The sequence below is a fragment of the Gymnodraco acuticeps genome, unplaced genomic scaffold (genome assembly GCF_902827175.1).
Source record: "Gymnodraco acuticeps unplaced genomic scaffold, fGymAcu1.1, whole genome shotgun sequence".
Lineage (NCBI taxonomy): Eukaryota > Metazoa > Chordata > Actinopteri > Perciformes > Bathydraconidae > Gymnodraco > Gymnodraco acuticeps.
Window position 1 is genome coordinate 1,752,092 of NW_022989983.1, and position 26,966 is coordinate 1,779,057.

General features: G+C 41.4%; 1 protein-coding gene across 2 annotated transcripts; it reads right to left on the minus strand.

Annotated features, from left to right (window-relative positions):
* Positions 1–297: 297 nt before the first annotated feature.
* On the minus strand, positions 298–26,492 carry top1l (DNA topoisomerase I, like). 2 transcript variants are annotated; one of them, XM_034212280.1, is made up of 21 exons: positions 26,336–26,492; positions 25,831–25,855; positions 23,655–23,751; positions 23,405–23,513; positions 22,490–22,542; positions 22,303–22,392; positions 22,113–22,185; positions 21,871–21,959; positions 21,622–21,737; positions 20,933–21,054; positions 20,719–20,841; positions 19,636–19,823; positions 19,412–19,556; positions 18,708–18,851; positions 18,348–18,533; positions 18,014–18,082; positions 17,755–17,869; positions 17,520–17,647; positions 5,101–5,195; positions 4,867–5,016; positions 298–1,646 (listed from the first exon to the last, which is right to left on the minus strand). In XM_034212280.1, the coding sequence occupies exons 1-21, from the start codon at positions 26,366–26,368 to the stop codon at positions 1,544–1,546; spliced, it is 2,253 nt and encodes a 750-aa protein (XP_034068171.1). In that variant the 5' UTR covers positions 26,369–26,492; the 3' UTR covers positions 298–1,543. The 2 variants fall into 2 exon arrangements, with proteins under 2 accessions (XP_034068171.1, XP_034068172.1); XM_034212281.1 differs by lacking the exons at positions 298–1,646; positions 4,867–5,016; positions 5,101–5,195 and adding an exon at positions 11,094–11,126.
* Positions 26,493–26,966: the final 474 nt, after the last annotated feature.

Sequence of the window (26,966 nt, forward strand, 5' to 3'; positions counted from 1 at the left end):
GTAAACAAAGAAAAAAAAGAAAGCCATTTCAAGATTATTTTACCAAGCCAGAGATGCCAGGTAGTTCAGCGTGGAAGCACTGAGAGCAATGAGCTTGTTGCCCTCGTGGTCGGTGGCCGCTTGCACAAAAACCAAACGCTGTACAGGAAAGGAAACACTTGAAAAAAGCAGAATTGGGCCTCTTAAGGTGAGAAATAAAAATGTGTTTGTGTGACAAAAACACTTAAGAATCAACTTTCTATAAATGTACAAACTTAAGATAAATTGAAGTGTGAAAGTAAATAAATCACAAGTGTGTTTAATTGTAGGATTTTATTCATTTTCAACCTACAATGAGCATAAAACTCAAATAAAACATGATCAAAGGCTATGACAACAGGGTAAAACAGGAATAGGATGTTCTGACTTTACAGCTACAAACATCAAATTTCCTATCATAAAAAGTGGAATAAAATGAACTGATAATTCACATTGAATGTTACATTATTATTTCATCCTCAATCTTTACACAATTAAAAAAAAACCTGCCTAAATTGTAACAGATTGGTGATTTTTTTTTTTTTTTTTTGGCAAAGTTGATATCCCTCACATATTCTTTTCTGGGAAGAAAAACACTTTCCATTTAAAATGACTTTAAATACATTATCATAGCATTATCTTCAAGTAACATATGCGGGCGTTTGTTTTTTAAAATGTTGAATTGTTAAATTAAGTTAAAATCAGATGTAGACAGAGCGCTGCAGATAGATTCGGAGGATGCGTACAAATGATTGGTTCACATTTACACTGAAAAACAAGTCCCTGATGGAGGTGGTAAAACTAAATATTCACATTCTGCTTGCTTAAGTAAATATTGACATGGTTGCAGTATTTCCTCCCCTCTGCCTGCCCAGACATCCTCTGTCATGCTAAACAACAACATAGTCCAGTTTGAAATATTCACCCAACAAATCCATGGCCGAACCCCTCATACACACACACGCTCATGCACACACGCTCACACACACACCTCAAGCTCACATTTCCATTTCCTCGAAAGGCGCGTGGGTGTAGTTAAGGAATTCATTTGATTTAACTTTGTCTATCAAAATATAGAATTCATTAATAATACATGGGAGGGCTAAAATACAAAGCAAGTGAACAGAGAAAATTAAAATGATACAAAGCCTTTTTTTTGCTGAATACAGTAGCTATAGGACCACAGAGTTCAGAGTTCAGGCATCGTCAGGCTTTGTCCCCGCGGAGGGAGCGAGACAAGAAGGTACAAAGATCTTCCACTTACGGGGGCTAAAGCCTTGATGCTCGGTCGAGGGTATAGTTCAGCCTTGATGCCTGATCTCAGATCAGACATTTAAGACTACCCACAACCCCCTTCTGCCACGTCATGATGGCCTCCTCCTCCATCGCTGCTTTCTCTGCTCAAACTGTCGGAAATTCCTGATCGGGGTCTGGCCATCGAGCGAAGTTCGGTTAGGCTAAAAAAACAAGTATCCGATAAAAAAAACGAGTGTGTCATAGATAAAACCACATTTTAAAACGGATTTTAAAATTCATAGTCCTCCTCTGCCATGTCCATGGCCCAGGCAAACTTCTCGCGCTGGGTTTTGTTGTAGATCTTCTCCACGGGAATGTCCCACTTCTTACACCTGGGAGACAAAAGAAAAGGTGTATTATTAAAAAAGGAACCAGGTAAGGTTTAATAGTTTGGGTCATTGTACTGGGGCTCAGTTCATGCTACAGCAGACGTGGGTTTGATCCCGCCTCTGGTCCCTAACCTGACAACCTAGTGTGACCTTTCACCTTCATCTCCCCTTTTCAAATGTATCTCTCAAGGCTAAACTTGTCAGAAATGATCTTAACCCTCTGGAGTCGGTGGACGCGCCGGCGCGTCCAGGTGCGCATAATTGTACGTAATTAATCATATATTTTCGATTATAAGGAGTAGAAATATGATTCAGATATCCGCGGAATCGCTGGAAGAGTAGCTTTCCAGCGGTATCTCCTGTGAGACTGTAACCAGGGCACAGCAGCCAATATGGCCGCTCAAAGCAGCTTGACTTTACACTGTGTGGGATTGGTGGATTTGTGTGTCCGTCAAGGAAATCTCGGCCGGCAGCCATCATGGTCTGCAATGACCAATGGACATCGAGAAATCACTAAGGACCTATCCACCAAGTAAACAAAACATAAACCACGTGTCTCCCATCAGTTTATGTCTGTGAGGAGAGAGAGAGAGACAGAGAAAATGGCTAAAAAAAACTTTACAGTTGCCGACTTCGCTAGAGATTTTTTTCGCTAGCAGCAGTGAAGATAGAGCCTCAGAACGTGAAGTCTTCGACTCTTCTGAAGAAGAAGAATACAAAGACAACAACAAGGATCCATTTGGACATGGGTAAGTGTAAATATTACAGTAATAGTGTACTGGCAATGTGTGGGGAATACCGCGAAAATGAACAATAGGTTTATTGATATATATTTGTTATCGATAGTCATGAACAAAATAGACTCTCCATTAGAAAACGTTTACTCTGTGTTAACGTTATTTTGGTGTGTAAAAGTGAGATGACATGTGTAGATGATTAAATTAATCATTTATTCGTCCCACAACGGAGACATTTACAGTGACATGTTTTTGCCATCGATTATTTTATCATACTGTTCTGTACAGATGAGACTTTGTAATCAGATGTAGCCTATGTATATGTGTGTCTGTGATTTTATACTGAATGTAAAGTAACTGGAAATACCTGTGTGTGTGTGTGTGTGTGTGTGTGTGTGTGTGTGTGTGAGAGAGAGAGATCGAGAGAGACTCCTTCTCCAACTTCCCAAACTTTCTTTTTATGTGTGCATTGTTATTTGTGCTTGAGCAACATTTTACTTGAACTTTATTTCAATGAAATTAGTTGTAATTATTGTCCTACATTTTAATTTGTTTTACAGAGATGTTTCACAGCTGTCTGGGCCTAGTGGCCCACAGGTGGCGGCGTTTATCCAGCAGCCACAACATCCATCTGTGCCGGCCCCCAGGTCAAGATCTACTGTGGCTCAAGGGCCTTCACCAGAGCCATCAGCACCAAGGACCAGCAGACCAGCATCACTACAGCTGCCTCCACCTCCATCTGCGGCTGCCACCAGGTCAAGATACACCTCAGCACAAAGGCTCCACCACAGCCATCACCTTCAACCCAGCCAGAAAGGAGGTCTCGTGGAGGTCTCGTATAGCACTTGTACACCCCACCTACACAGCAGCCCATGCACCATCACCCCCACCTACACAGCAGCCAGACCCACTGTCTTGGAAGACAGACAAAGACCTGTCACTGTCTTGACATTTAGAATGAATAGTTGGTTGAAAGTTCTGATGTTCAATATTGTAAATAGTGAGATTTTCCAGTTTCTTATATTTATATAAATAGTTGGTTGAAAAAAACATATTTATAATAAATTGTTGGTTGAAAAAAAAGGTTGAATGCTCAATTTGTATTTGTACACATCACATTAACCTTGGTATGTAATATGAAGTCATTATTCAGTCCTAATGTATCTTAGTCCCTGCTGTGGTGAAAGTAGAGTGATAAACACCTATTTTACTCAAAACATGAATAACACATTTATATACAGTGTAATTCAAATATTTCACTGCTTTTGTGATCCTAGGACTTTGGTAACCAAATCTAAAACACCAAAACAATTCGATCACATGAGTAAATTTGTGTTTTCACAAGAGTTTTGAAGATTTTCCGAAAATCGGATTTCACATTTTAAACTTTTGAGCTACTTATCTCATCACACAGTGCTCTAAGGTGAGCAATATGCATATATAGCAATCCCAGAGATTGTCCTGAACATTTTGATATGTAACACATGGGGTGCCATGTTAGAAGAAATACATTTAAAAGGTGATTTAAGAAAACATTTAAAAATTGAGAAAATACCCTTAGACTCCAGAGGGTTAAAGATGAAATAATACTGCCTTCTTACAGCTTCCTATTTGTATTTTGTGCCTCTGCTGTGACATGTTTTCATGCTTTAAATGTTCAAAAAGGGCTTCATCTTTCTCATACTGCCTTTGTCTGAAACCAGAGCCCAGTCTGCTCTGATTGGTTAGCTGGGCCTTAGACTATGACGTACAATTTGTTGGAGCGCTAGCCAACACCGAACTTTGCGATTTCAGCCTTTGCAGACCATTTACATGCACACAAACCTATATAACACTCTACAGCACATGTGTCAAACTCAAGGCCCGGGGGCCAAATCAGGCCCTTGGTGGATTTAATTTTGGCCCGCAGGATAATTTTTAATTACTATTAGATCTGGCCCGCCGGTATATTGCACGCACACCTTCATCCTGAGGATTCCTCAGCTCAGAGCCTGACCCCAAACATTGATGAACTTGCACCCAAGATGAGATGCCAAGTATCTGCTTGAACTAGCATCACAGAGCAGCGCACTGAGCTCAATGGATGTTTCCTTCTGCACTTTTTCTCTCACGACAACAGGGCATGTTTGGTTTGTTCTTTGAGGGAAATGGTTTTGTTGAAGCTGTTGTTGGCCTGTGGGAAAATGTAATCATAAGAAATGTCTCCGGAAAAGCTGCAGATAGAGCCATAAGAAATGAATGCAACTGATTATTTCATGTTTAATGTTGTTTTTATAGGAAATCATTTAAGCTTAGTTAGTTCCAGGTTTAATATGTGCAATAAGTTCATTTCAATACGTTTTGCAATAAACATTGAACCAGTCCGGCCCTCGACTAGTACCAATTTTTTATTTTGGCCCACTGTGTATTTGAGTTTGACACCCCTGTTCTACAGGAAGAGAAAATAATAAGGACTCTTTAAGAACAACTTTTCAACATTATCTTACCAAGCCACGGAGATGCGAGGGTCCAAGTAGTTGAGCTTGGAGGTGCCGAGAGCGATCTGCTTGTTCTCCTCGCGGTCGGTCGCCTGCACCTCCAGCTTCATCAGCTGGTCCTCTATCCGCTCCAGAGCCTTCTTCTTGGCCTCCACAGACCTGCAGAGCAACACAGGTCAGGACTGGAGAACAGGGCTGAGCTGGGAGGAAGACGTTTGACCAGAGAACATTTTTTAGTCTTACTTTTTGGATTTCTCATCTCTCCGTACTTTAGCGTCTGCCTTGGAGCTCTTAACGTCTCTCTTGGCATCAACGAGCTGGTCCCTTTTAGTATCGATCTAAAGAAAAAAAAACGGATTAGTCTCAAACAGAAAACTAAAACAAGTGATGAAACAGAAAAGCAGGATAACTCTATAAAAAGATTCATACAATTTCTAATAATTTGGAGATGGAAAATCCTTCATTTAACTTTAAATTATTGACAAGATGACATTTCAATGGAACCCACAAGGTATATAAAGATAGTGGCTCAGTCAGTAGGGGCTTGGACTAGGATCTGTAGGGTCGCCGGTTCAACTCCCCGACCAGACCTAAAGTATTGAGTGTGGACTGCTACTTGGAGAGGTCCCAGTTCACCTCTTGCCCTGCCGTGGTGACACCCCCCTTCCCCCCTCACTCCCATTGCTCCCCGGGCGCTGTACAATAGCTGCCCACTGCTCCTGGTACTAGACTAGACTCCTGGTACTAGACTAGACTCCTGGTACTAGACTAATAATAATACATTACATTTATAAAGCGCTTTTCCTGGTGCTCAAAGCGCTTACAAGCAAGTAAAACAAAAATAACAACAAAAGTAGAAAGTGCTAAGCTAGGAGGAATAAGGGCAAGGGGTTAGTTGATTAGGAGTTGAAGACAAGAGTGAAAAGGTGAGTTTTGAGGGATTGTTTGAATGGTGTGAGAGTGTTGGCGGATCTGACGTGGCTGGGGAGGGAGTTCCAGAGTGTGGGGGAGGCTGCTGCGAAGGCCCTGTCACCCCAGGTCCGGAGCTTTGTCCTGATGGGCTGCAGTAGGTTAGCTTCAGCTGACCTGAGGCGACGGGTGGGGTTGTGTCGTTGGATGAGGTCACAGAGGTAGGGGGGGCAAGGTTGTTGAGGGCTTTGAAAGTGAAAAGTAATATTTTAAAGTCAATGCGGTGTTTGATGGGGAGCCAGTGGAGGTCATGGAGGATAGGGGTGATGTGGTCGGAGCATCGGGTGGAGGTGAGCAAGCGGGCAGCTGAGTTTTGGACATATTGAAGTTTTTTTAGTGTGAATGCAGGTGATCCAAAAAGTATGCTGTTGCAGTAATCCAGTCGGGATGTTATAAAGGCATGGATCAGAGTTTCAGCAGCGGTCGATGAGAGGGAGGGTCTAATGCGGGCAATGTTCTTTAAATGAAAGAATGCGTTTTTTGTGACCTGGTTGACGTGAGGGTGGGGTCGAGGATGATGCCAAGGTTACGGATGTGAGTGGAGGGGTTGACAATGGAGCCATCGATGGTAAGAGAAACATTTTGGGTTGAGCGGGTAAGTGAGTTTGGGCCAATGATTATAATTTCCCATTAGTCACAGTTTAGTTTTAGAAAATTGTTTTGCATCCACATTTTAGTCAGTGAGGCAGGTGCTGAGCTGGGAGTGTGTGGTTGGAGAAATGTATTTTGTTGAGAGGTAGAGCTGTGTGTCATCAGCATAACAGTGGAACTGGAGTTGGTGTTGACGGAGGATTTGTCCAATTGGGAGGATGTAGATGATGAACAGAAGGGGACCAAGTACAGAACCCTGAGGGACGCCATGATTGACGGGGGCTGTGGGGGATTTGGAGTTGTTAATGGAGATTAATTGATGTCTGTCAGAGAGATAGGATTTAAACCAGGAGAGGGCAGTACCGGTAATGCCAATGGAAGACTAGAGGCGGTTGATGAGGATGGAATGGTTGATCGTGTCAAATGCGGCTGTTAGGTCAAGGAGAATGAGAATTGAGAGGGAACCAGAGTCAGCAGAGAGGAGAATGTCGTTGGTCACCTTGAGTAGGGCAGATTCTGTGCTGTGGCGAGTACGGCGAGTTTCAGATCAGGCGGGACGAGTACAGTGGACAGAGAGGAGTTAATGACTGTGGTTATAAGATGAGTGAGTTGGGGGAGGCAGGCCAGGATGGAAGTTGAGGTATTCATGCTGGTGACTTGGGCAATTCATATCTATCTATCTATCTATCTATCTATCTATCTATCTATCTCTCTCTATCTCTCAATTTTGCTTTGGAGAAATGAGAGGAAGGAGTCACACTTTGAGGTGGTGAAGGAGTTGGAGATTTTATCCATGGGGTTGAGTATGGGATTCGTTTTGTATCATAAAGATAAAGCAACACTTTCTCAGAATAAATCAAAACTATGAGTTTAAAATAAAAAAAACTGAGTCAAGCGAAATAAAAATAAATTTCAAAAATAAAACTATAAGTTGCAAACAAATGATTTGTGTAATCATGTAAACTATAAGTCTTTTTTCTTTGTTTTAACAGGTTTTTGTTTGCAGTTCTTGTTTCTTAATGATCAGACCTTTGCTCTCGCTGCAGCTCTTCTCATTTGCGCTCCTTCACTTTTTGTTTGAGATTCTGACACAAACCTCCCAGGTGGGCGGGACTTTCAGGGGTGCGTCCCCATTGGCTACTCAGTTTTTGAGTGACAGCCCAGTCCTCCAGCGATTGCACAGTGCAGGCAGCTGCGGTGCTGTAGCTGCCTGAGCGTGGACAGTAGTGCTGTAGCGACGCGTCGATGATGTCGACTTCAAAATATCGTCTACGACATATTTCCGCGTCGACGCGTCGCTACACACATGTGGGTCACCCAAAGCAACAAGCAGTTCCCAATCGCACTTCAAACACAATGGAGACTGAAACGGCTACCAACTCCTCCTCACAGGATTGCGCACGAAGCCCCCAAACGAAAACATCTCGCCCTAGGTCTTCAAAAGCATGGGAATATTTTAAAGTTAGTCCAAAACGCAAAGATATTTATATATTTATATCTCACTGAGACTGCTGCATAGCCTAGCAGAAGCAGCAGCTAGCTGTGGTGGCTACCATTAGCAGCTACCATTATACATAGACGTTAAAAACCTATGGATTAACCGATTCAGCCGCGTTTTTTCTCATTTTAATGCCATTGAACACATCTTTTGATCAGATTGACAGCTACGGTGGTAAGACGATCTCCCTAGAAGCTCTGTGAAGGTACGTGTTGTGATGACTGTATTTGCTTCCCCTGTCGCGAGTCCGGATCACTCAGTGATGATACTATATACCTACATAATCTGTGGAGTCTCAGCTTTAATCGGATATATTGTAAGTGCAGCTACGATAAGTAATAAGGGTACTTTTATCTTGAGTTCTGTGCCAATGTCCGTTAGCATTTTTCGCTCAGGGGTCATTTAGATGCTTCTTATGAGACTTGTGTTTTGTTTTGGTAAACATGGTTTGTATCGTCAATTAACTGAGATTATTTCCGTTAATCTGGTATAACACATTAATAGGTTCTTAAATATTAAGATCCCCTGAGACACAGTATCGTGAACATTTTTTTTTTTACATTACGTTTTTTTTACATTACCTTTTTTATGAAATGAACAACAGAAAAATAATCGTTCGATTAGTCGACTAATCGATCAAATAATCGCCCGATTAATCGTTTTCAAAATAATCGTTTCCCCCCAGCACTAGTGGACAGAACACCCCCAGAAGAACCAGCATTTCAATTATTATAATACAAGTGAAAATATATGCAAGTATTGATCATTTGTGTTGTTTATGCTGTACGGTATGTTTCTTTATTGTGTTAAGTGAGAAGTAAAGCTGTGCTATGAAAGTTAGCTTTTTCTACATTTAAATCCATAACAATGCAAGCTAAGTAGCCTAACAGTTAGCTACATAGCTAGCAGTGAGTGAGCGTTCAGACACCGGCGCTGACTCTACCAACAGGCTTTCATGATTCTGTTTAGATATGAAAGTATAAGCCATGATAGCTTATTTTATTAACACGCTAATTTGATATGGAAATCAATGGAGGCTGAGTTAACTTTGTAGGAAAACCTACCGTCCATGAGCTGTGTTTTATTTGTTAACTTCACATTTTTTATTTCCTAAAACATTATCTTCCTCTCATATCAACAGTGTGGATCATTGAGACAGCGTGGCGTCCAGAGTCTTATCCCGTTTTCCCAATTCCTCTGAGGGGACAGCACGGAGGGGGGGCATGAAGAAAGACCTGCACCAGCTTCCTCCACGCGTTGTCATCACTGGCTCAGTGTCATTTCATTTCACCAAATGTCTTTACATTACATTATTCTGAGAAAGTGTTGCTTTATCTTTATGATACAAAACGAATCCCATACCCAATGGATAAAATCTCCAACTCCTTCACCACCTCAAAGTGTGAATCCTTCCTCTCAATCCTTCGAAGCAAAATTGAAATAATACACGGCAACTAGGGATGGGAATTTGAAAGCAAATGTATAATAATGGTAATGTAACCAAATGTCTTTACATTTAATAGATTTTATTATTATCCACCTTTTGGTTTTGGGTCCTTTTATTTAAAACATTCTTTGAGACTTCATCTTCTGGTTCAAATTTCAATACATGTAATTTGTATAATCACTCTTTTGTCTTTATTCTACATGAAAATGTTAGAGATTCCATTCAAATCTGTGGATTATTCAGATCTTCCTCAGGAATAGTATGTCAAATTTTTAATGTTAAATATATCATTTTCTCACAGGATATAGAATGAAACAACACAGTTTTTATCCATTGTGTATGAATGCTTCAGCTCTTCAGACCAACATAGTAAGATGTGAGCATGTTTCTAATTGTGTTGGTATGCAGCCTAGGTCTGGTCTGTTTAATAAAGCAAATCTGCCACTTTTATATTGCAGAATTTGTTAAATTAAAGCCGTCTTTAATTGTGTGTCCTAAACATAGCAATATATGCTTTTGAAATGTAACATGTCTTTGAAAAAATAAATAATAGTATACAGTGTGTATCACCTTTAGCTCGAAAATACATCGATTTTTTTTATCTATAAAATAAATAGACAGACACTTTATCAATCCCAAATTGGGAAATTATTGCACAGCAGCAGTGTGTTCAGGTATTAAAATATTAGTTATATAAATATTATAAGTTGGAATAAAGTATAAACTACACAATACAAGTATAATGCACTGCAATCCATAAGATAAGTCTGACATGTTCATGAAAACCCCCCAGGAGGAGACACCGACACTAACGTGGCCGAGTGGACTCCGGAGTTTGCTGCATGAGTTGCACTGTATGATCTGTGGTGTAGTGGGCTGTCACTCAAAAACTGAGTAGCCAATGGGGACGCACCCCTGAAAGTCCCGCCCACCTGGGATGTTTGTGTCAGAATCGAAAACAAAAAATGAGGGAGCACAAACGAGAAGAGCTGCAGCGAGAACAAAAGTCTGATCATTGAGAAAGACGAAACAAGAACTGCAAACAAAAACCTATGTTAAAACAAAGAAAAAATACTTAGTTTTACATGATTACACAAATGATTTGTTTGCAACTTATAGTTTTATTTTTGCTTAACTCAGTTTTAAACTCATAGTTTTTGCTTTATTCTGAGAAAGTGTTGCTTTATCTTTATGATACAAAACTAATCCCACAGTTGAGGAGCTTATTAATAGTTGAAAAAAGGGACTTTGGGTTATTGCTGCCAGATTGTATTACAGAGGAGTAGTGGAAGGAGCGTGCACTGTTGAGGGCATCTTTGTACTGCTGTTGGTGCAGTCTATAAATGTCTTTGTTGATAGTGAGACCAGTTCATTTAGCATGTCTTTCGAGCTGGCGACCTTTCGTTTTGAGACAACGGAGATGATCGGTGTACCAGGGGGCCGAGTGAGTAAAAGAGACATACTTGGTTTTTATTGGAGCGAGTTGGTTGAGACAGGAGGAGAGAGCATTGTTGTAGGTGTTTACAAGGTCAGTAGGGGAAACATTCTGGGTGGAGTCGGGGATGGTGTCAGCCAGTAGGGAGGAGAGGAAGGAGGGGTGTATGGACTTGATATTCCGGAATTGTATCGTGCGCTTCTGCTTGATGAGGGGGGTTGGGGTTAGGATGTCCATGATGAGGGCCAGGTGATCGGAGATGGTGAGGTCATAGGTGGTCAGGTTGCTGATGGCGATGCCAGTGGTGCAGATCAGGTCCAGTGTGTGACCTTTTTGATGGGTGGGAAAATCAACATGTTGTGTGATATTGAAACAGTTGAGTATGTCCAGGAGTTCTGAAGCGGTATTGGAGTCGTTTGAGTCGACATGAATATTGAAATCACCAAGTAATAATACAGATGGAGAAATAGAGCAAAGTTGTGAGGAATTCAGCAAGATCCGAGGGGAACGCAGGGTTTGGTTTGGGGGGGGGGGACGGTAAATTACTGCTGTAACCAGGGGTTTTGGACCAGACAGTTTAATGCAAGGTGTTCAAATGAGGAGGGGCAAGGGATGTTTATTGCAATTGTTTTTATATATTATTTCTTAGAATTGTGGCAATTCCACCTCCACGCCCATGGTGGCGTGGTTTTTCAATATATGTCCATCCTGGGGGTGTTGTCTGGTTGAGGGAGAAGTATTCCTGTGGTTTTTGCCAAGTTTCTGTGATACAGAGAAAGTCCAGATTATTGTCAGTGATGAATTCCTTGCGAATGAGACCCTTTTAGAGACCGGGTGTTAAACAGAGCAAGTTTAAGATGAGGTTGAGTTTGAACAGGCTGGGGTGCTTTGGGAAGGGGGCGTAGGCAGGCAGAGTGCACGTGTTGGTTGTTGTGATGATGAAATGGAGGGGGTGTGTCAGTGCCCGCAGCAGACCAGATGGATGAGATGGAATGACCGGACCGGGAGTAAACGAACTTTCGTCCGGAGCTTCGGTGAATGTATTTGGGTCGTTGTAGCAGTCCATGTTCACTGATGGCGGAGATCATCGTTGGGCATGGTGGAGTGGATGTGTGCTTTAGCTGGAGTAGTTCCGCGATGGAGTATGACAGTCATGTCGGCCGGGAAGGATGCAGCTCACAACGAACCTCTTGAGAGGATTAATGTCAGACAGCATGAAAGCACACATCATGGCAGGTGATCGGGGTGAGTAGCGAAGTTTCTGTTGACAATCAGTCATTTTGCGGGAGTCAGTGGAATGAAGGCTAAGAGACGAAAAGAAGGAGAGCGGTCCAATGCTAGCGTTAGCATGTAGCCACCCGGTGACTGGAGGTTGGCTAGCTGTAGAGGTAGCGGTCACGGCTACTAGGGCTTTCCGCACCGGGACAGCTAAAAATATTTTTTCCCACCGTAGCTGTGTTGTGCAGAGACGAGGGTGTCCAATGTTAGTGGCCAGCTGACGGCAGAGAGTTGACGAGATTGTTGACGGCCAACGGCTGGAGGCTGGTAGCAAACGGGCTAGCAGGCTAGGGTCCGGTACGCAGGAAAAAGCAAATAGGTAACGGAAAACTACTTGAACAAGGTAACGATTCAATTGGAGCCAATATTGACAGATGACATATATATATATATAAAACCAACCGATGTATAAAGAAATCAGATCAAATATGTTCAAACACGAACTGAAAGTAGGATAGCGGTGGAGAAGCGGCGAACAAACCACGCCAGCGTCCTCTCCTAGTAGTACTTAGCTATACTAGACTCCTGGTACTAGACTAGACTCCTGGTACTAGGATGGGTTAAATGCAGAGAACACATGTCACTGTGTGCGCTGCATGTGTGACCATTGAAGAGGGTTATATCCCTCCCAATTCTAAACTAAGCTCCATCTCAGGATTCAGGGTTCATACACTTTTTCACCAATGATTTTCAATGACTTTTCCATGATCTTTACCTAATTTTCCATGACCAAAAAAAAAATTACCACTGAAAATGGTTTATTTTAACATGGAACAGGAAAATAAGGTCTGCATATGAAACATGTAGTGCCTATCTAAAACAAATCAAATAGTAGGCTTACTAGCTTCTACACGCTAAAGCAACTGTAGTCAGGGATGCAAACTCATCAGGTATGAAAAAGGTGACAAGGATCCGAGCCCCCGACCCCACGGAATATCGGCTTCAAAATGAGGAATAACAGGATTTTAGCAGTCAGAACAACTAAAGCAGCAAGTAATAATAACAGAAATGCCAAAGAGTCACATCTAATAGAAATATATAAAAGCATTTATTTTAATTGTGTAGCAGTCAGTTTATAATTTTGGCACCACTGTTGAGCATTTTGAAAATGTAAGTGTAATGTAACTAAGTAAACTCAAGTACTATACGTGGGTACAATTTTGAGATACTTGTAATTTATTTAAGTATTTCAATGTTTTGCTACTGTGTACTTCTACTCCTCTACAATTCAGAGGTAAATTGTGTACTTTTCCTCCACTACATGTATTGAATACATTTAGTTACTTCACAGATGTGGATGAATGATGTGAAATATAACCAAGTGTTAAATCAGACTTTAGTTCCACCTGGAGTAAATTCACAAGCTACCCTGCAGTATACAAAGTCATTCAAACTAGCTGCACCTTTACCAGCTTTGAGAACACTTTCATGATCCATTATAAAACATATCATATATATTATTCTGAAATGGACCAATCTGCACAACGACTACTTTTACTGTCGCTACTTTAACTATATTTTGATGCTGATACTTTTCTACTTTTACTTGAGGAACATTTTGAATGCAGGACTTTTACGGTACGTCCACACAGCAGCTTTAAACAAATCTTCCAACGCTTCCAATGCTTCTCTGCCCATTGACTTTGAATGGGGATGACGTCACTTTGCCTGGCTTTTCGCCGAACTGCATTGTGGGGGAGCGAAGCGAAGATTTCCAGGATTCAAAAGTTGAGCAATGTTCAACTTTTGAAGCTGAGCTGGAAGCGTCAGCCAATCAAATCCCGTTTATGCAAATCTGACAGTAGAAGCGCTAGCCAATCAAACCGCGTGTAAGCAGGGAGAACCAGACCGCAGTTCATTTCCTCATATTCCAAACGAGAAATTACGGTAGCAAATCACCCGGTTCTTTACGACCAGAACTATTAACGGGATACAAACCGGAGGAACCAGGCATGGAGGGAGGTGGCAGAGACAGTGGGTGAAACTGGTAGGTTTTCGCCTGTTTGGGGAATATATATATATATATATATATATATATATATATATATATATAAGGGCTGTCAAACGATTACAATTTTTAAATCAGATTAATCACAGCTTAAAAATTAATTAATCACGATTAATCACCATTCGAACTGTGTCCAAAATATGCCATTTCTTTATGTATATTGTGGGAATGGAAAGATAAATGAAAGAAGGCGGATATATCCATTTAACATACAGTATCTGTTTATTATAACATTTTTCTGTGTGTCAAAATGAAAGCCAGCCCACACACCTATCAATCATCAAACCGTGGGGTCTCATTTCATTACGTGTTCTATCAACACGGGGGGGGGGGGGGGGGGGGCTAGTGGAGTACTTCGTGACCACAGAGTGTGAACGTTGTGATCAGCTGTTTTAGCGCAGTTCTCCAGTGAAGGGGGGGGGGGAGTCTCCCTCCGCAGCCGGTTGGCGTAGTTTTGGCACAATTCCGTTGTACAGACCGACGTTAACAGCAGCCCTGTCTGTGCACACGGAGACCGACTCTCTCGTCCGGTGATCTAACCGCCTTCTGGAAAAGCTTCACAAGTACCTCGGTACGCAAATGCACTTTGTGACACAAGTGACGGTACGCATTTCAGATTGTTGCCGCGCATGCGTAGCTGCGTACCAGTTATGTGCACCCCTGTACTACCATGGATGTATAATACTACAGCAAAAGTATTCTCCGTCGGGACTTCCTGCAACAACACCACGCCGTTATCTTGATTGGCCAGAAGACATTATCAAAGATGTTCTATTGAGAAAACGATCACTACGTGATAAAAGTTTTCAAAACCGTTTCTGGTCTTCGGTATTTCCAGACAAGTGGCTGCTGAAATCAATCTTACTAACTGCTGTCTGTGCAATTCTCGGCGCGAGTTGGCGGACTTTAACATAATTTTTCATGGTGGGACTAAGCCATTTCTTGGTATGGGTGTAGCCTACCCCAGGCATACCCTGGCGCTGCCACTCGTGGGATGTATGGGGCAGGCCATTCTGCACATGCGTTAAATATTTTAACGCAATTAATTCAAAAAATTAATTACCGCCGTTAACGCGATAATTTTGACAGCATTAATATATATATATATATATATATATATATATATATATATTGCTCGCATTAAAATCCCCGGGGTTTTTTGCTTTGTATGTCGGGGGCGGGAGATTCATGTGATTGGTTGTTGGTCGCAAAAAATCCCCAAGCTTTCAGACACGCCCAGCTCCAAGATTTTCAAGATTTTCAAAAAGCTACTGTGTGGACGTACCGTTACTGTGACAGAGTATTCCTTCACTCTGGTACTTCTACTTTTACTCAAGTACAAGACCTGAGTACTTCTACTTTTACTCAAGTACAATATCTGAGTACTATACTTTTATTAAGTACAAGACCTGAGTACTTCTACTTTTACTCAAGTACAAGATCTGAGTACTTCTACTAAAGTACAAGATCTGAGTACTTCTACTTTTACTCTAGCACAATATCTATCCTTATACCACCTCTGTTTATAGCCTATGAAAAAAACTATTAGAAAACGAAGGCTAAAGCTAACAGATAGTGACAATGTATGCTAGCTAGCTCGCTCAACGATTCCTTAAAGACCCCGTGAAGTGTGCGCCTGTGCATGATCTGTTATGCTAATACGTATAGTAATGACCAAAATTGTCCATTGGAACCCATATCAAAAGATGTTGGAATAGCAACGAATTTGACGAGTTTTGAATTTGCCGCCGTGAAATCCGCAGTTGACCTCCGCCTTCGTGGGCGTGGCTTGCGATCTACTGCGTGACGTCACGAGATGGTCGCCGCCGAAGTGTTTACATTCATCACAGTTTATTGTTTCTCTGTTTCAAAGTCGAATTTATCAAAGTTTTTGAGCGAGTATTTTACTGGAAAGTGTCGGAGTCGACTGGAAGTGATTGCCAATCGAGAAAACCTGACAATGGAGGCGACAGTGAAGAAAAAGGGAGGAAAAACACACGGGAAGCGATGCATTGCCGCTGGCTGTATTAATGTCAAGTTTGCCGAAGTGGCGATGTTTCTGTTCCCAAAAGATGAAGGTGAGCCTGGCTGGTGTCATTGTTTCGTAGATTCATTGATTGTTCATGACAAATAAAGGCCACTGGTCGATTCGAGAAAGAGAGTTACAGGGTTGTTGTTAGCATCTGGTGCTAGCTCGGAGCTAACGGAGATTAGCTGTTTCAACAATAAGGAGAGGGAGAGTCCTCTCCTGTGGGACTGAGAGAGATAACGTCAGCTCAGGGAGGTAAAGGACTCTGAGTGATTAGATTGTAAACTGTAGCCTAAGTTATCTCAGTGGGTTTAATAATTTAATAGTTTAATAATACTCTAGCACATGACATGTACATAAGCTAATTATTTCCCAGAGGCTGAGCCCAAGCAGAGATTTTAAACAAGGCAAAGGACCCTTCAGTCTTCACGCCCCCCCCCCCCCCCTATTTTCCAATCGACAGTGACAGCACAGTCACTGCTAACCTGCTAACCATTCAGTGTTCTGTAGCCGGTCAATGTCTTCCCCATCGTCCATGTCGTCGCCATCATCCTCCCCACTTGACGTCCCTGACGGCTCAAATCTGTAGGGTTCAATGATGTCCTGCGCTTCCTCATCGTCACTTCCATCTTCTGTGCCACTTTCCTCATCTATCCTGTCCGAAAAGCTGTCAAAATCAATCATTTCTCTCGCACTTGTATCACTTTGCAAAGTCTCCGCCATGTTTACAATCACAACAGGGCCCATCTTGTGACGTCACAGCCGCTATCGTCTGCAACTTCCGGTAGGCTTAGACGGCCGATATTATTAAAATGAATAATTAAAAATTATTTTAGCCATGAACAGGCACAATGATATGTAAGGAATGAAACTGCCATTTCATTTTGGCGCAAAAACATGCACTTCATGGGCACTTTAAATAATATTGCGACAGAAAAACGTTTCAGTTCACATCACGCTCTGCCGCTCTGCTCTGAACACCTGAACGGCCCGTTCTAACAGCTGTTCACCAGCGGCTCAGTCTGTGCCGCAGTGACTCCGCACAGTTAACGAACGCACCATAGATAATGTAGCTGACCCTCATCCCGGAGCAGCAGAGTTCAGCCGGCCCGACAGGCAGGAAGAAGACTCGAGCACACAGCTCTCGCTTCATATATTAAAAAATAACACCATGCGCGTCATGATGGCACATAACAGCTCGCGACCGCAGATTATTTCGGCGATTAGATAAAAATGTAAATTATATTTGACACAACTTTAGTTACATTTCCATGACTTTTCCAAAACTTTGGGAAAAATATTGTTTTCCATAACTTTTCCAGGTCCATGACTTTTCCAGGTTTTCAATGACCGTACGAACCCTGAGGATTAGTCTTTAAGAGTATTACAAAAATAACTCATATTAACCTTAGCCTGCAGGTTCTGCATGGACTTCTCGAAGGTCTTTGGTGGAGCCCTCTGATGGTTACACAGGATGGCCACGGCCCTGTTGGCCCTGTTGTAGGACAGGATCTTGGCCGTGGGGTTCTCATCAGCTAGATAGAGAGAGAGAGAGAGAGAGAATAAGGAGTTTACTGGATGCACAATGATTCCTAAAGTATTCACATGGTTTTAGAGAAACTGGGAGCAGGTGGAGCCGTACCGCTGGTGAGCTGCACGAGCTGCTGCTGCAGGGTGATGGAGGCGTTGAAGGTACGGAAGACTTTGGCGGTCAGTCCGTCCATCAACTCCTGAAGGTGCTTGTTCAAAACAGAAGTCTGGAGGGGAACGTTAAAGAAATTATAGTTATTAATTCCTACAAGAACAACCGTTATCGTCTTTTTCTATATGCAATCAACTGGCAAAAATAAATGTATACAGCGAAGTTTTTACAGTTTCATCTCACACGTTGTTTTGCTTACATTCAGGCGATCAAACAAGTCATCATCCTTCTCCTTGTTCTCCATGAACAGCTGGAGATTCTTGAACACCTAAAGAGGAAGAAAATAAATACAACATGTTTTACTCAAGGTTTTCACACTGAATCTGGTTAGGAAACATGTTTAGCTTTGATGGCATCTATAAATGAGACATGTAGAATAAAGTCATTTTGATAAGCCATCACACTACTAAGCTTTGATCTTTTACTTCCATAAGCACACATTAACTTCTCATCATAACATTGATTATTTAAAAAGAAAACATGATTTTCAGATCCTTCTGGTTGTGTTTCTGGGTTCAGAGTGTTGTCCTTACCCTCTTCTCCACAGGGACTTTGTTGTAGTAGCGGATGGAGTCTTTACCCAGGAAGTCAAACTCCACCACAAACTCCTGTCCGTCGTTCTCTGGGTAAAGTTTGATGTGCTCGACTCTCAGAGAGCAGCAGCCCACGGTGTCGGCCGTCTCTCCTTCCTCCTTCTCGTTACCCGCTCTCAGCGCCAGCTAGAGCACATCAGGACAGCCGGATTAACAAAAGACATTCCCTCCGACTGCAGGCCAGCATTTAAGCACCTGCTAAACCCCACTCACGAGTATTTAAAAAAGGAATTACAGGACAATGAACTCCCCAAAGCTACATAGAGTACAGACAATGTTAATAGTGCTCATGCCGCTCACCTTGTCGATGAAGTAGAGTGCCACGGCTCTCTGTCTGATCCTCATCTCCTTAGACTTCCAGTCCTCGCGGTACTGGGTTCGGAGGCGTTCCACACATTTTTTCAGCCTGCGAGCCGTCTCATACTTCTGCCAGTCCTTCTCGCCCTGCAGACAGACGAATGAGTGACTAATGAATTAGATGGGGCCATGTTTGTGTCGACAGTCACAATATGAACACGAAATGTAGTTAGTAGCTGCTGCACAGCACAGCAGGTAATCATTGTAGTCTCACTTTTTACAGATTGAAGTGTCTCGAGTAACGGCAACAAACTCTATAGTGACTACATTTCATATAGCTGCTAAGAGGCTACATTAGGGTTGACACTGGGACAGGTTTCAAATAAGTTAGCACTGTAGGGATGTTTAACAATGTTTATCAAAGAAAATAATGAAATCACTGAAGAGGGACCTGATAGTCAACAGACCATTTCCAAGCCTAGCTCACTTCCTTTGTCTCAAAGCCGAGCAAACCCCTTAGCAGATGGAAGAAAGGCCATAAAATGGATTCTTGGAAGTGATGATGAACAATAAAAAACAGGCTCAATAAGCATTTTGTCTCCTACACTCCGAGGACTCTATGCTACTTAAAGTTGAATAGTGTACGTCGTTCAGCACACAGAGGAATGAATTATGAAAACGCCCTTGAAGTGCAGCACTCGGCTCACCTTGATCCTGGAGCTGGGGTTCAGCATGATGTATTTGATGGAGCCCTGGATGTTCTCCGTCCACGACACCAGCCAGGTCACCTTGTTGTCATGGCGAACCTCTTTCCACTTGGTGCCTGGAGGGGGATGGGGGTGCTTGGAGTCCCTAGGAGGAAAGAATAAACATTTAGTCGTTGAACTCTCGTAAAACATCCCGCAGCAACAGCAGCCAGGCGTTCACTCACTTGCTGCAGTTGATGATGATGTCTTTGGGCCGGGTGCGGCGTTTGAGCATGCCCATCTTCGGGTGGTCTCCACGGCCTCGGAACAGACCCGGGGGCTCGATGCGGAAATTAGCAATGCGCTCCCTGTGGTTGTCCATGATGCAAAAGCCGTACTCCTGCAGGAGGCGCTCGTTCTCTTCCTTTAATTTCTACAAAGACCAAACATAAGAACCATCGTTTTATCTTGTTGACGAACATAGACGGGTCAAAAATTACTTCGAGAAGCACATTTGACACCATTTATGACTTCATAAATAAGCAATGTTTGATGACCAAAAAGAGAGACCATTAAGTCCTTTACAAGAATAAAAAAAAAACGAGTTTACCTTGATGTAGGACAATTAAGACTTAAACTGGATTGAAGTTGTGAAAATACAGGGAATTGAATATGGACATCTAAGACAAGACTAAGACTTGGGGGTAAAATAAACCCTAGTTGGTGAATTATTTATCTTGTGGATAGTAGGGCTGTCTCCGGATATTCGGTAGTAATCAGCAGCCAACCGCTTCAACACGTGTATTTCGGTTTATTCACGGCATTCATTTTGTTATTCTACAGTATTGTTGTTTTATAGTTATTTGTTAATGTATACAACCCAATTTGTGTTCTTTGAAATTGAAAAGGATATTGCATTGTGTGTGTTACTTTCGTTGCCGTTGTATATGTCTTAAGTGTAATTTGGCTTGGCTTCCTATTTTGTATGGACATGCTTTTATTTTGAAGGAGTTAGCGCTGTTGACAGGAAGTTGTTGCTGCTATGGAAACAACGTGACGGGGAAAAGTCATATCTACAAATAAAGACGGAGAAAGTAAACGATAAAGTTTATGGTTAAGTGTTAGCACCTGGGCGCCGTTTGAAAGGATTTAAATGTTTTCAGATCTCCAACCCTCAACTGTCGATGGTGTGATTCCCATTTAATCAGATAGACAACTAAGTAATTAAACAAGTAGTAACGAAGGTGACTGCCTTGTGTTTTTAGTTTAATTGACCTGTACTGTTGACAAATATAACAAATGCTACTTTGAAACACTTAGTAGCTTACCAGTTTCTGGTCCTTTGTCTTGGCCTTCCTGGCTTCAGACTGAGCCTTGAAGTAGTCGTTTATCTCGGAGAAGTTGCACTTCTTCAAATCTGTTATCTTAGCCTTTTCCTCTGCATTCATTTCCTGCATCAGCAAAACATGACTCGCTTTAACAACAGATTTATTTTTCATTTACCAAGATTTTATACAGATTATACTTCCATTGAATTCCTACCTTCTTCCAATCTTTAAAGAAGTTTTTACGAAAGATATCCTTTGTGGTATAATCGTGGTCGAGCATTTTGCCGAAGAACGTGGCCACCTCTTCTGCCTCTTGGCTCAGCTTCAGGTGCTTACCTAAAATATGCAAACATAGGTGCGTTTGGTACCACGCTGACATGCAGGAATCCTGAAGACAAATTTAAGACATTTTTTAAGACCCTTCCCATACATTTTAAGACCTCATCGCCACTTCGAGTTTTAACCGGTTACATTGGTGACACACTTTACTATATACAGTATTGATTGTCCTTCCTCCTTATCTTCCAACCATTTGGACGCAAACTTGCATTTCCCCATAACGATGGCGTAAACGGACCTTCGCGCGCTATCAAGCAGTGAGCGTGCGATGTCCTGTTCAGATGACGTCAAACCCAACGGGATGCCATAAATAAACTACACAGAATCACACTACACACCTACGCAATGATTACATTCAGGCACACTGTAGAACACAACCTCTTTGGACCATTTATATACTTATTGAAAACAAGCTACATTTGGTAGCTTGTTTTCAATACCTTGGAAAATGCCCTTTAATAGCCTTAATTTTCTCTAAACTGATCAACTTTTAATACTTTTTTAAAACCCTGCGGACACCCTGGCTATAACATTCCTCAACAGTGCAGCTGAGTTAAATCTTACCATCATAGTAAAATTTGACATTATTAGGAAGCGGGTCGTAAGGCAGAGCGAACACGGGCCCACTGTGTTCAAGAAACTTCCATTTGCTGCCGTCTGTGGCTCTCTCCTCTTCCCACCTGGGATCAACCAAACCAGCACATCCAATCAGGAATTTGAATATAGCACAGAAACAAAACATTACTTTATCCAAAAATAAGACGAAGTACATCCACATACTGATGAGTCGTACAGCTGGCAGAGACAACTCACCACTTCCACTTCTCCTCTGGCTCGTTCTTTGCTTTCTTTTTACCATCAGCAACTCCTGGCTTGTTTCTTGTTTTTTTGGGCTTGATGTCCTTAAAATAAAAAAAGGGAAGAGAAACTCAAGTTATTTTTCTCACATCTTGAGAGAAAAATAAAAGCACGAAAGATGTTGTGCTTTGAGAAAAAGGGGATTCATTTCATTGTTTTAAAGTTAGAAAGAAAACCCAAGCTGGCCTTCTGCTCACCTCGTCCTCCTGTTTCCGCTTCTTTACCTTCTTGTCATTTTCAATCTTAGGTTTTTTGGGCTTGAATTCAGAGCTGGGGGGGAAGAAAAAAAATATACACATGTTACAGGTGCGGTCACAGTAAAAAAAAACGACACTTTTGAAACAGAAACATGGACATCCAGGAAGTGTAATCTGAAAGAACACTCACTCAATATCAACATCACGTTCTCTTTTTAGGGTCTTCTCAATTTTAGGTGAGTGGTAAAAATCTTCCTCAGGCTCAGGCTTTACTTGAGGGCTGCAAAGAAGGAAAAAAAATATAAAAAATGTGATGTGGCTTCATATTACAATGAGTCAGGATAAATATAGTACTGAAGTGAAATGTCTAAGCATACCTGGCAAAGCCGTTCTCCTTTTCCTTTTTCACTTTACCGTCAAGCGACTTCATCTGAAAGGTCAGCACAAAGATGTTTGTATAAATGTTTTATGATAACAGTCTAGCTGTTTGCATATGTTGTTATTTTATTGGTCAGTCCAATTTAGTTTTATAATTACGAGTTAACTTTCTTATACATAAAAATCATTCCGAGTGGTAGCAGTTTATGCATCTTTACCAGTTTGCTATAGTGGACCAACAAGCCAATCTAGGTCACTATATAAGACAAACATTATAATAATAATACATACAAGTGACATAATTACATGTCACTTGCTAGACGCTTTTATCCTGTAATACTGTGGGCATTCAATTGCTCCCCCACAGGAGCAATTTGGGGTGAAGTGTCTTGCCCAGGACACAACGACATGCTGACTGCAGTGGGGTTTGAACTTGTGCTCCCCTGATCCGATCATCAACGCACTACCCCACTGCCTCCCATAATAATAATAATGACAAAAGAATCTGCCACTATTCAACAGTTTCCCTCAACATTCACCATACTTGCAGACCAATTAAGTATACACTTAAACTAAAGCCGTTACCAAATCGTATTGCTGTTTAGCTGCTTTAGCCAAATGAAGCTACATGATCCAAAAAACAATGTTTACGCATGTAGTGATCCAGTGTCTATAAAGGCATTCTGATTGCTATGTCCTTTCGATAAGATCATAATTCAAACAGAAGATGCACGGACAAATGTATGTTGTATATTTTTTTAGTAGTTTAAATAGCTTCAGGTCACGGCCATGAGTGTATGACTTGACAGAGCTTAATATCGCAGAATAATTCATAATGATGAAACCTAAAATCACAACTTTACATGCACAGCCCCATGTGTATTCTTCCATTAATTATGTGCATGGCAATTCACCTTCTTCTCCTTGTGCTTGTCCTTGTGTTTGTCTGCGCTGCCATCTTTGTGCTTCATCTTTTCCTTCTCCTTGTCTCTGTGCTTTTTGTCAGAGGAGTCCTTGTGATCGCTAAAATTAAAAAAAGGCAGAACTATTAAATGTAGGTCGTTTCACCTTCAGAAAATCAATACATAAAATGTGGTTATGACAGTATTTTTTGCTTTGAGCCGATATCGACAGAAATATGCATTTATGAAGCACGGCCTGTACCTGTTGGCATGCTTCGATTTCTCTCGTTCCTTGTCCTTCTTGTGGTCCTTATGTTTGTGGTCCTTATCTTTATGCTTGTCTTTATGCTTGTGGGAGTCTATGAGAGGAAAAACATTTGTCAACTTCTTGAAATTAAAAGATAATGACAATAACAATGGACTGAATACATGGTACGCCTGCCTCGGGCTGAAACCATTATGAAGCTATTAGCAGGTGGCACACATTGAACAAAGTGTACTCCCCTAAAGCAGATGCTAATGTGGACAGGCTGAAAAACTGACAACCATAACACTGTCCCCCCACAAAGCTGCTCTAAGTTAAAACGTCACGTAAATTGCTACAATTGGTCTGAACATGCACCACTATCTGAATGTCATGCACAATGTAGGCTGAGAAATGTATTACACAGTAGTACAGCACCACCTACTGCCCATATAAGGGTAATTGTTTTAGACATCATCAAACATCTGACAGGTTGAAACATGCCAGTGAACAAAATAGTCTCTTTAATTTGTAAACCACAGCAAAGAGAAATCTCTTATTGTATGAAAAGAAGGCAATTACCCAAATCAAAGAGCCCACACCCAATCTTGACGTAAACACCAAATCAAGTCTACCAGCTTCAGGGGTATTAGGCAATACACAGTCTAGTCTACTAAACACTCCCAACAAATGTCTATATTGTCCTAGAATACCAGTGTAGGACAAACAGTTTATAAAGAAAGTGGTTTGACAAGTGACTCATTCATTCACAATGACACTTGTACTACCTTGTTTATTACATGTATTATTGTAAAAGAGTTTGCGGTTTCCTTTTTTTGTTTAAGATGACAGAGATGAGTTGTGTCGTCATCTCAAAACTAGACCAAATCACGTAGAGACTATTTCAAAGATTTGATCGCTCCTACTACACACTGAAGAGCAAATCTGACAGGCCAACACTACACTCTACAGTTCACAGCTGAAAAACTAAATCTCAGAATATATGTTTTGTGGTAAACTAGCAAGCAGTTTCTCCCAAACCATCCAAAAAGTACAATTTGTGCTAGTTAATCCGTTTAACAGATGCACATGTTATTATCTTTTCAACATGCTGGTGTTATATTCTTTAAAAAACACACAACATTGCACTCTGAAGTTAGAAAGTCCAGTCTGAGTGGAATTTATCCAGCAATCTCTCTGATAATTAGAAGAAAATGCAGAATAATTTAGGTCCCAGTAGTTTGTTTTCCAATTGCTGATTAATGAAAACCAAATAAGTGGATTGGTGATGGTCATTTCTTAGTAGACTTGTTAGCCCGAGATTCATAATGCTATGTGGCTGGATTCAAGGGCCCGAATAACATTACTGAAACACATAACTAACTTGGACAATATTTAGAGTTCATACCCTAAAACAATTAGACAACATCAACAGGACTAAAAAATAAAATGTTTTTTTCTTTGAATGACATATGGTGATGCTTTATATAGGTTATTAGTTGAAAAACATTCTCGTAATAAAACTCCCAAAACATGTTCATATCCTCCAATATTCTCGTTTAGCTTGAGATACAAAGCATTAAAGTTAATGAAATGATGTGCTGTCTGTTGAAATGAGAATCCAACTTAAAAAACGGTTCACTTTCTCCTAGCATGTGGGAATTTGAAGTCGCAGTTGCTATAATAAAAAGTTATGCTATAAAAAGGAGTTAACGACCGTATATTTAAAAAACTGTAGACCCTTTCTGGTCTCTACGTGGGATCTTATCGGAGCACTGTGCCTTCCCATTTCTCCTGCACACAGCCATCTGCACACTTCACAGCCTGGGTTCAGCTTGCAGCAGACAGGCCGCTCCACTGAAAAAAGAAAATGGCGCAGAGACTAAGTCCTCAACCCCCAAACCCTCACTTTCAGGTGGGAAATATGGCATTAAAACCCTTCCAACAAACAAATCTGACACGGGAAACTAATAAAACACCTCGAGGTGTGTACCAATAATGACTGAAATTGAGAAAATAACTGGCGGAAATGCTTTTATTAGACCTCCCTTTTGAACAATAGGCGCCTGAGAGTGAGACAGAGGACTTAGTCTCTGGACGCCATTTCTGCCCTCTGCTGAGAACTACCATTTAATCAGTGGATACATGTCAGAAACCCCTCTTATAACTTGTTAACAACGTGTCACACACTTACCATTGAAACGAGAGCCACCGTCAATCTGAAAAATCAAAAACAGATTGATGTTTAATATGGTAGAGGCTAACTAGCCGGCTAACTAACTTTGAACTTGCTGGATTGGCATAGGGAGTTTGTTAGCTTCCATGCTAACTATGCTAGCGATGCTAACATGCTACGCTGACTGTTAACATGGATCAACGGCTGAAACCAGAGCCGCTACGGGCTAGCAGCAGCTAAAGCTAACGCCAAATCAAATGTGGCGTTACCCCCACTTTGTCTGGCAGTTCATACGTAGCCAGTGAAAGCTGAGAGCTAACCAGAGAGGACATGTCCTTAACAATACGTATACAGACATGATGAGACGTGTCAGGATGCTGTTATAATCCCAATAAGTTGTATTATCGTTACAAACACACTCGGGCTAACGCGTGCTAGCATGCACTATTCATAGTTAGCCAAGTTATCTTGTCAAATCAAGGCTAATAAAAGGGTGCCCATTAGCCACCATAGATGACATTACCTGGTCCTCATTGTGGGAATGGTCCCCACTCATTTCCTTAGCGTGGTTTGGTTAAAAATCTAAAATGAGTAAACGTGTAGTGGTTTCCACACACCGGCGAGGAGAAGCAGGCAGAATGAAGAAAGGCACAGTTGTGTAAGAGCTATAAGTCCCGATTGTAGACTACTGCGCATGCGTTTCAATTTAAATGGTAGGGAGCAGTGTGGCTCCTCCTCTTCACAAAACGTGTTGCTCTGCTTCAGGCCCACGATGGTCACACACAGGAGAGGAACACATGTACAGAGAAGGGAGAAGTACGCAGATATTGTACTCAAGTAAAAGTAGTACCAATATGTGTCACGCATTGCTGGAGGGAGCCTCTGACATTGCAATTGATATTGACTGCTTCTCTGTATTTGTTGTGCTTTTGATAATAAACAATCCTCCTTAATATAATACAACAAAGTAAGCAGAAATTGCTTATGTGTGTCTCTTTTCCAGAGGTGGAAGAAGTACTCAGATCTTTTATTAGTAGAAGTACTAAGAAGTGAAGCAATACTCTAATAAGTAGAAGTCCTGCATTCAAAAATGTTACTCAAGTAACAGTACAAAAGTATCAACATAAAAATATACCTACCCAAAGTAAAAGTAC

What these genes read in the sequence shown, in the direction of transcription:
- top1l (XM_034212280.1), bottom strand. Translation starts at nt 26,368, where the DNA reads ATGAGTGGGGACCATTCCCACAATGAGGACCAG. An exon ending in TGCAGAACCTGCAGGCTAAG is followed by an intron (nt 5,196 to 17,519) that starts GTTAATATGAGT and finishes TTTTTTCTTTAG; the next exon opens with ATCGATACTAAAAGGGACCA. An exon ending in CCTCGCATCTCCGTGGCTTG is followed by an intron (nt 1,647 to 4,866) that starts GTAAGATAATGT and finishes TTTGTCTCCCAG; the next exon opens with GTGTAAGAAGTGGGACATTC.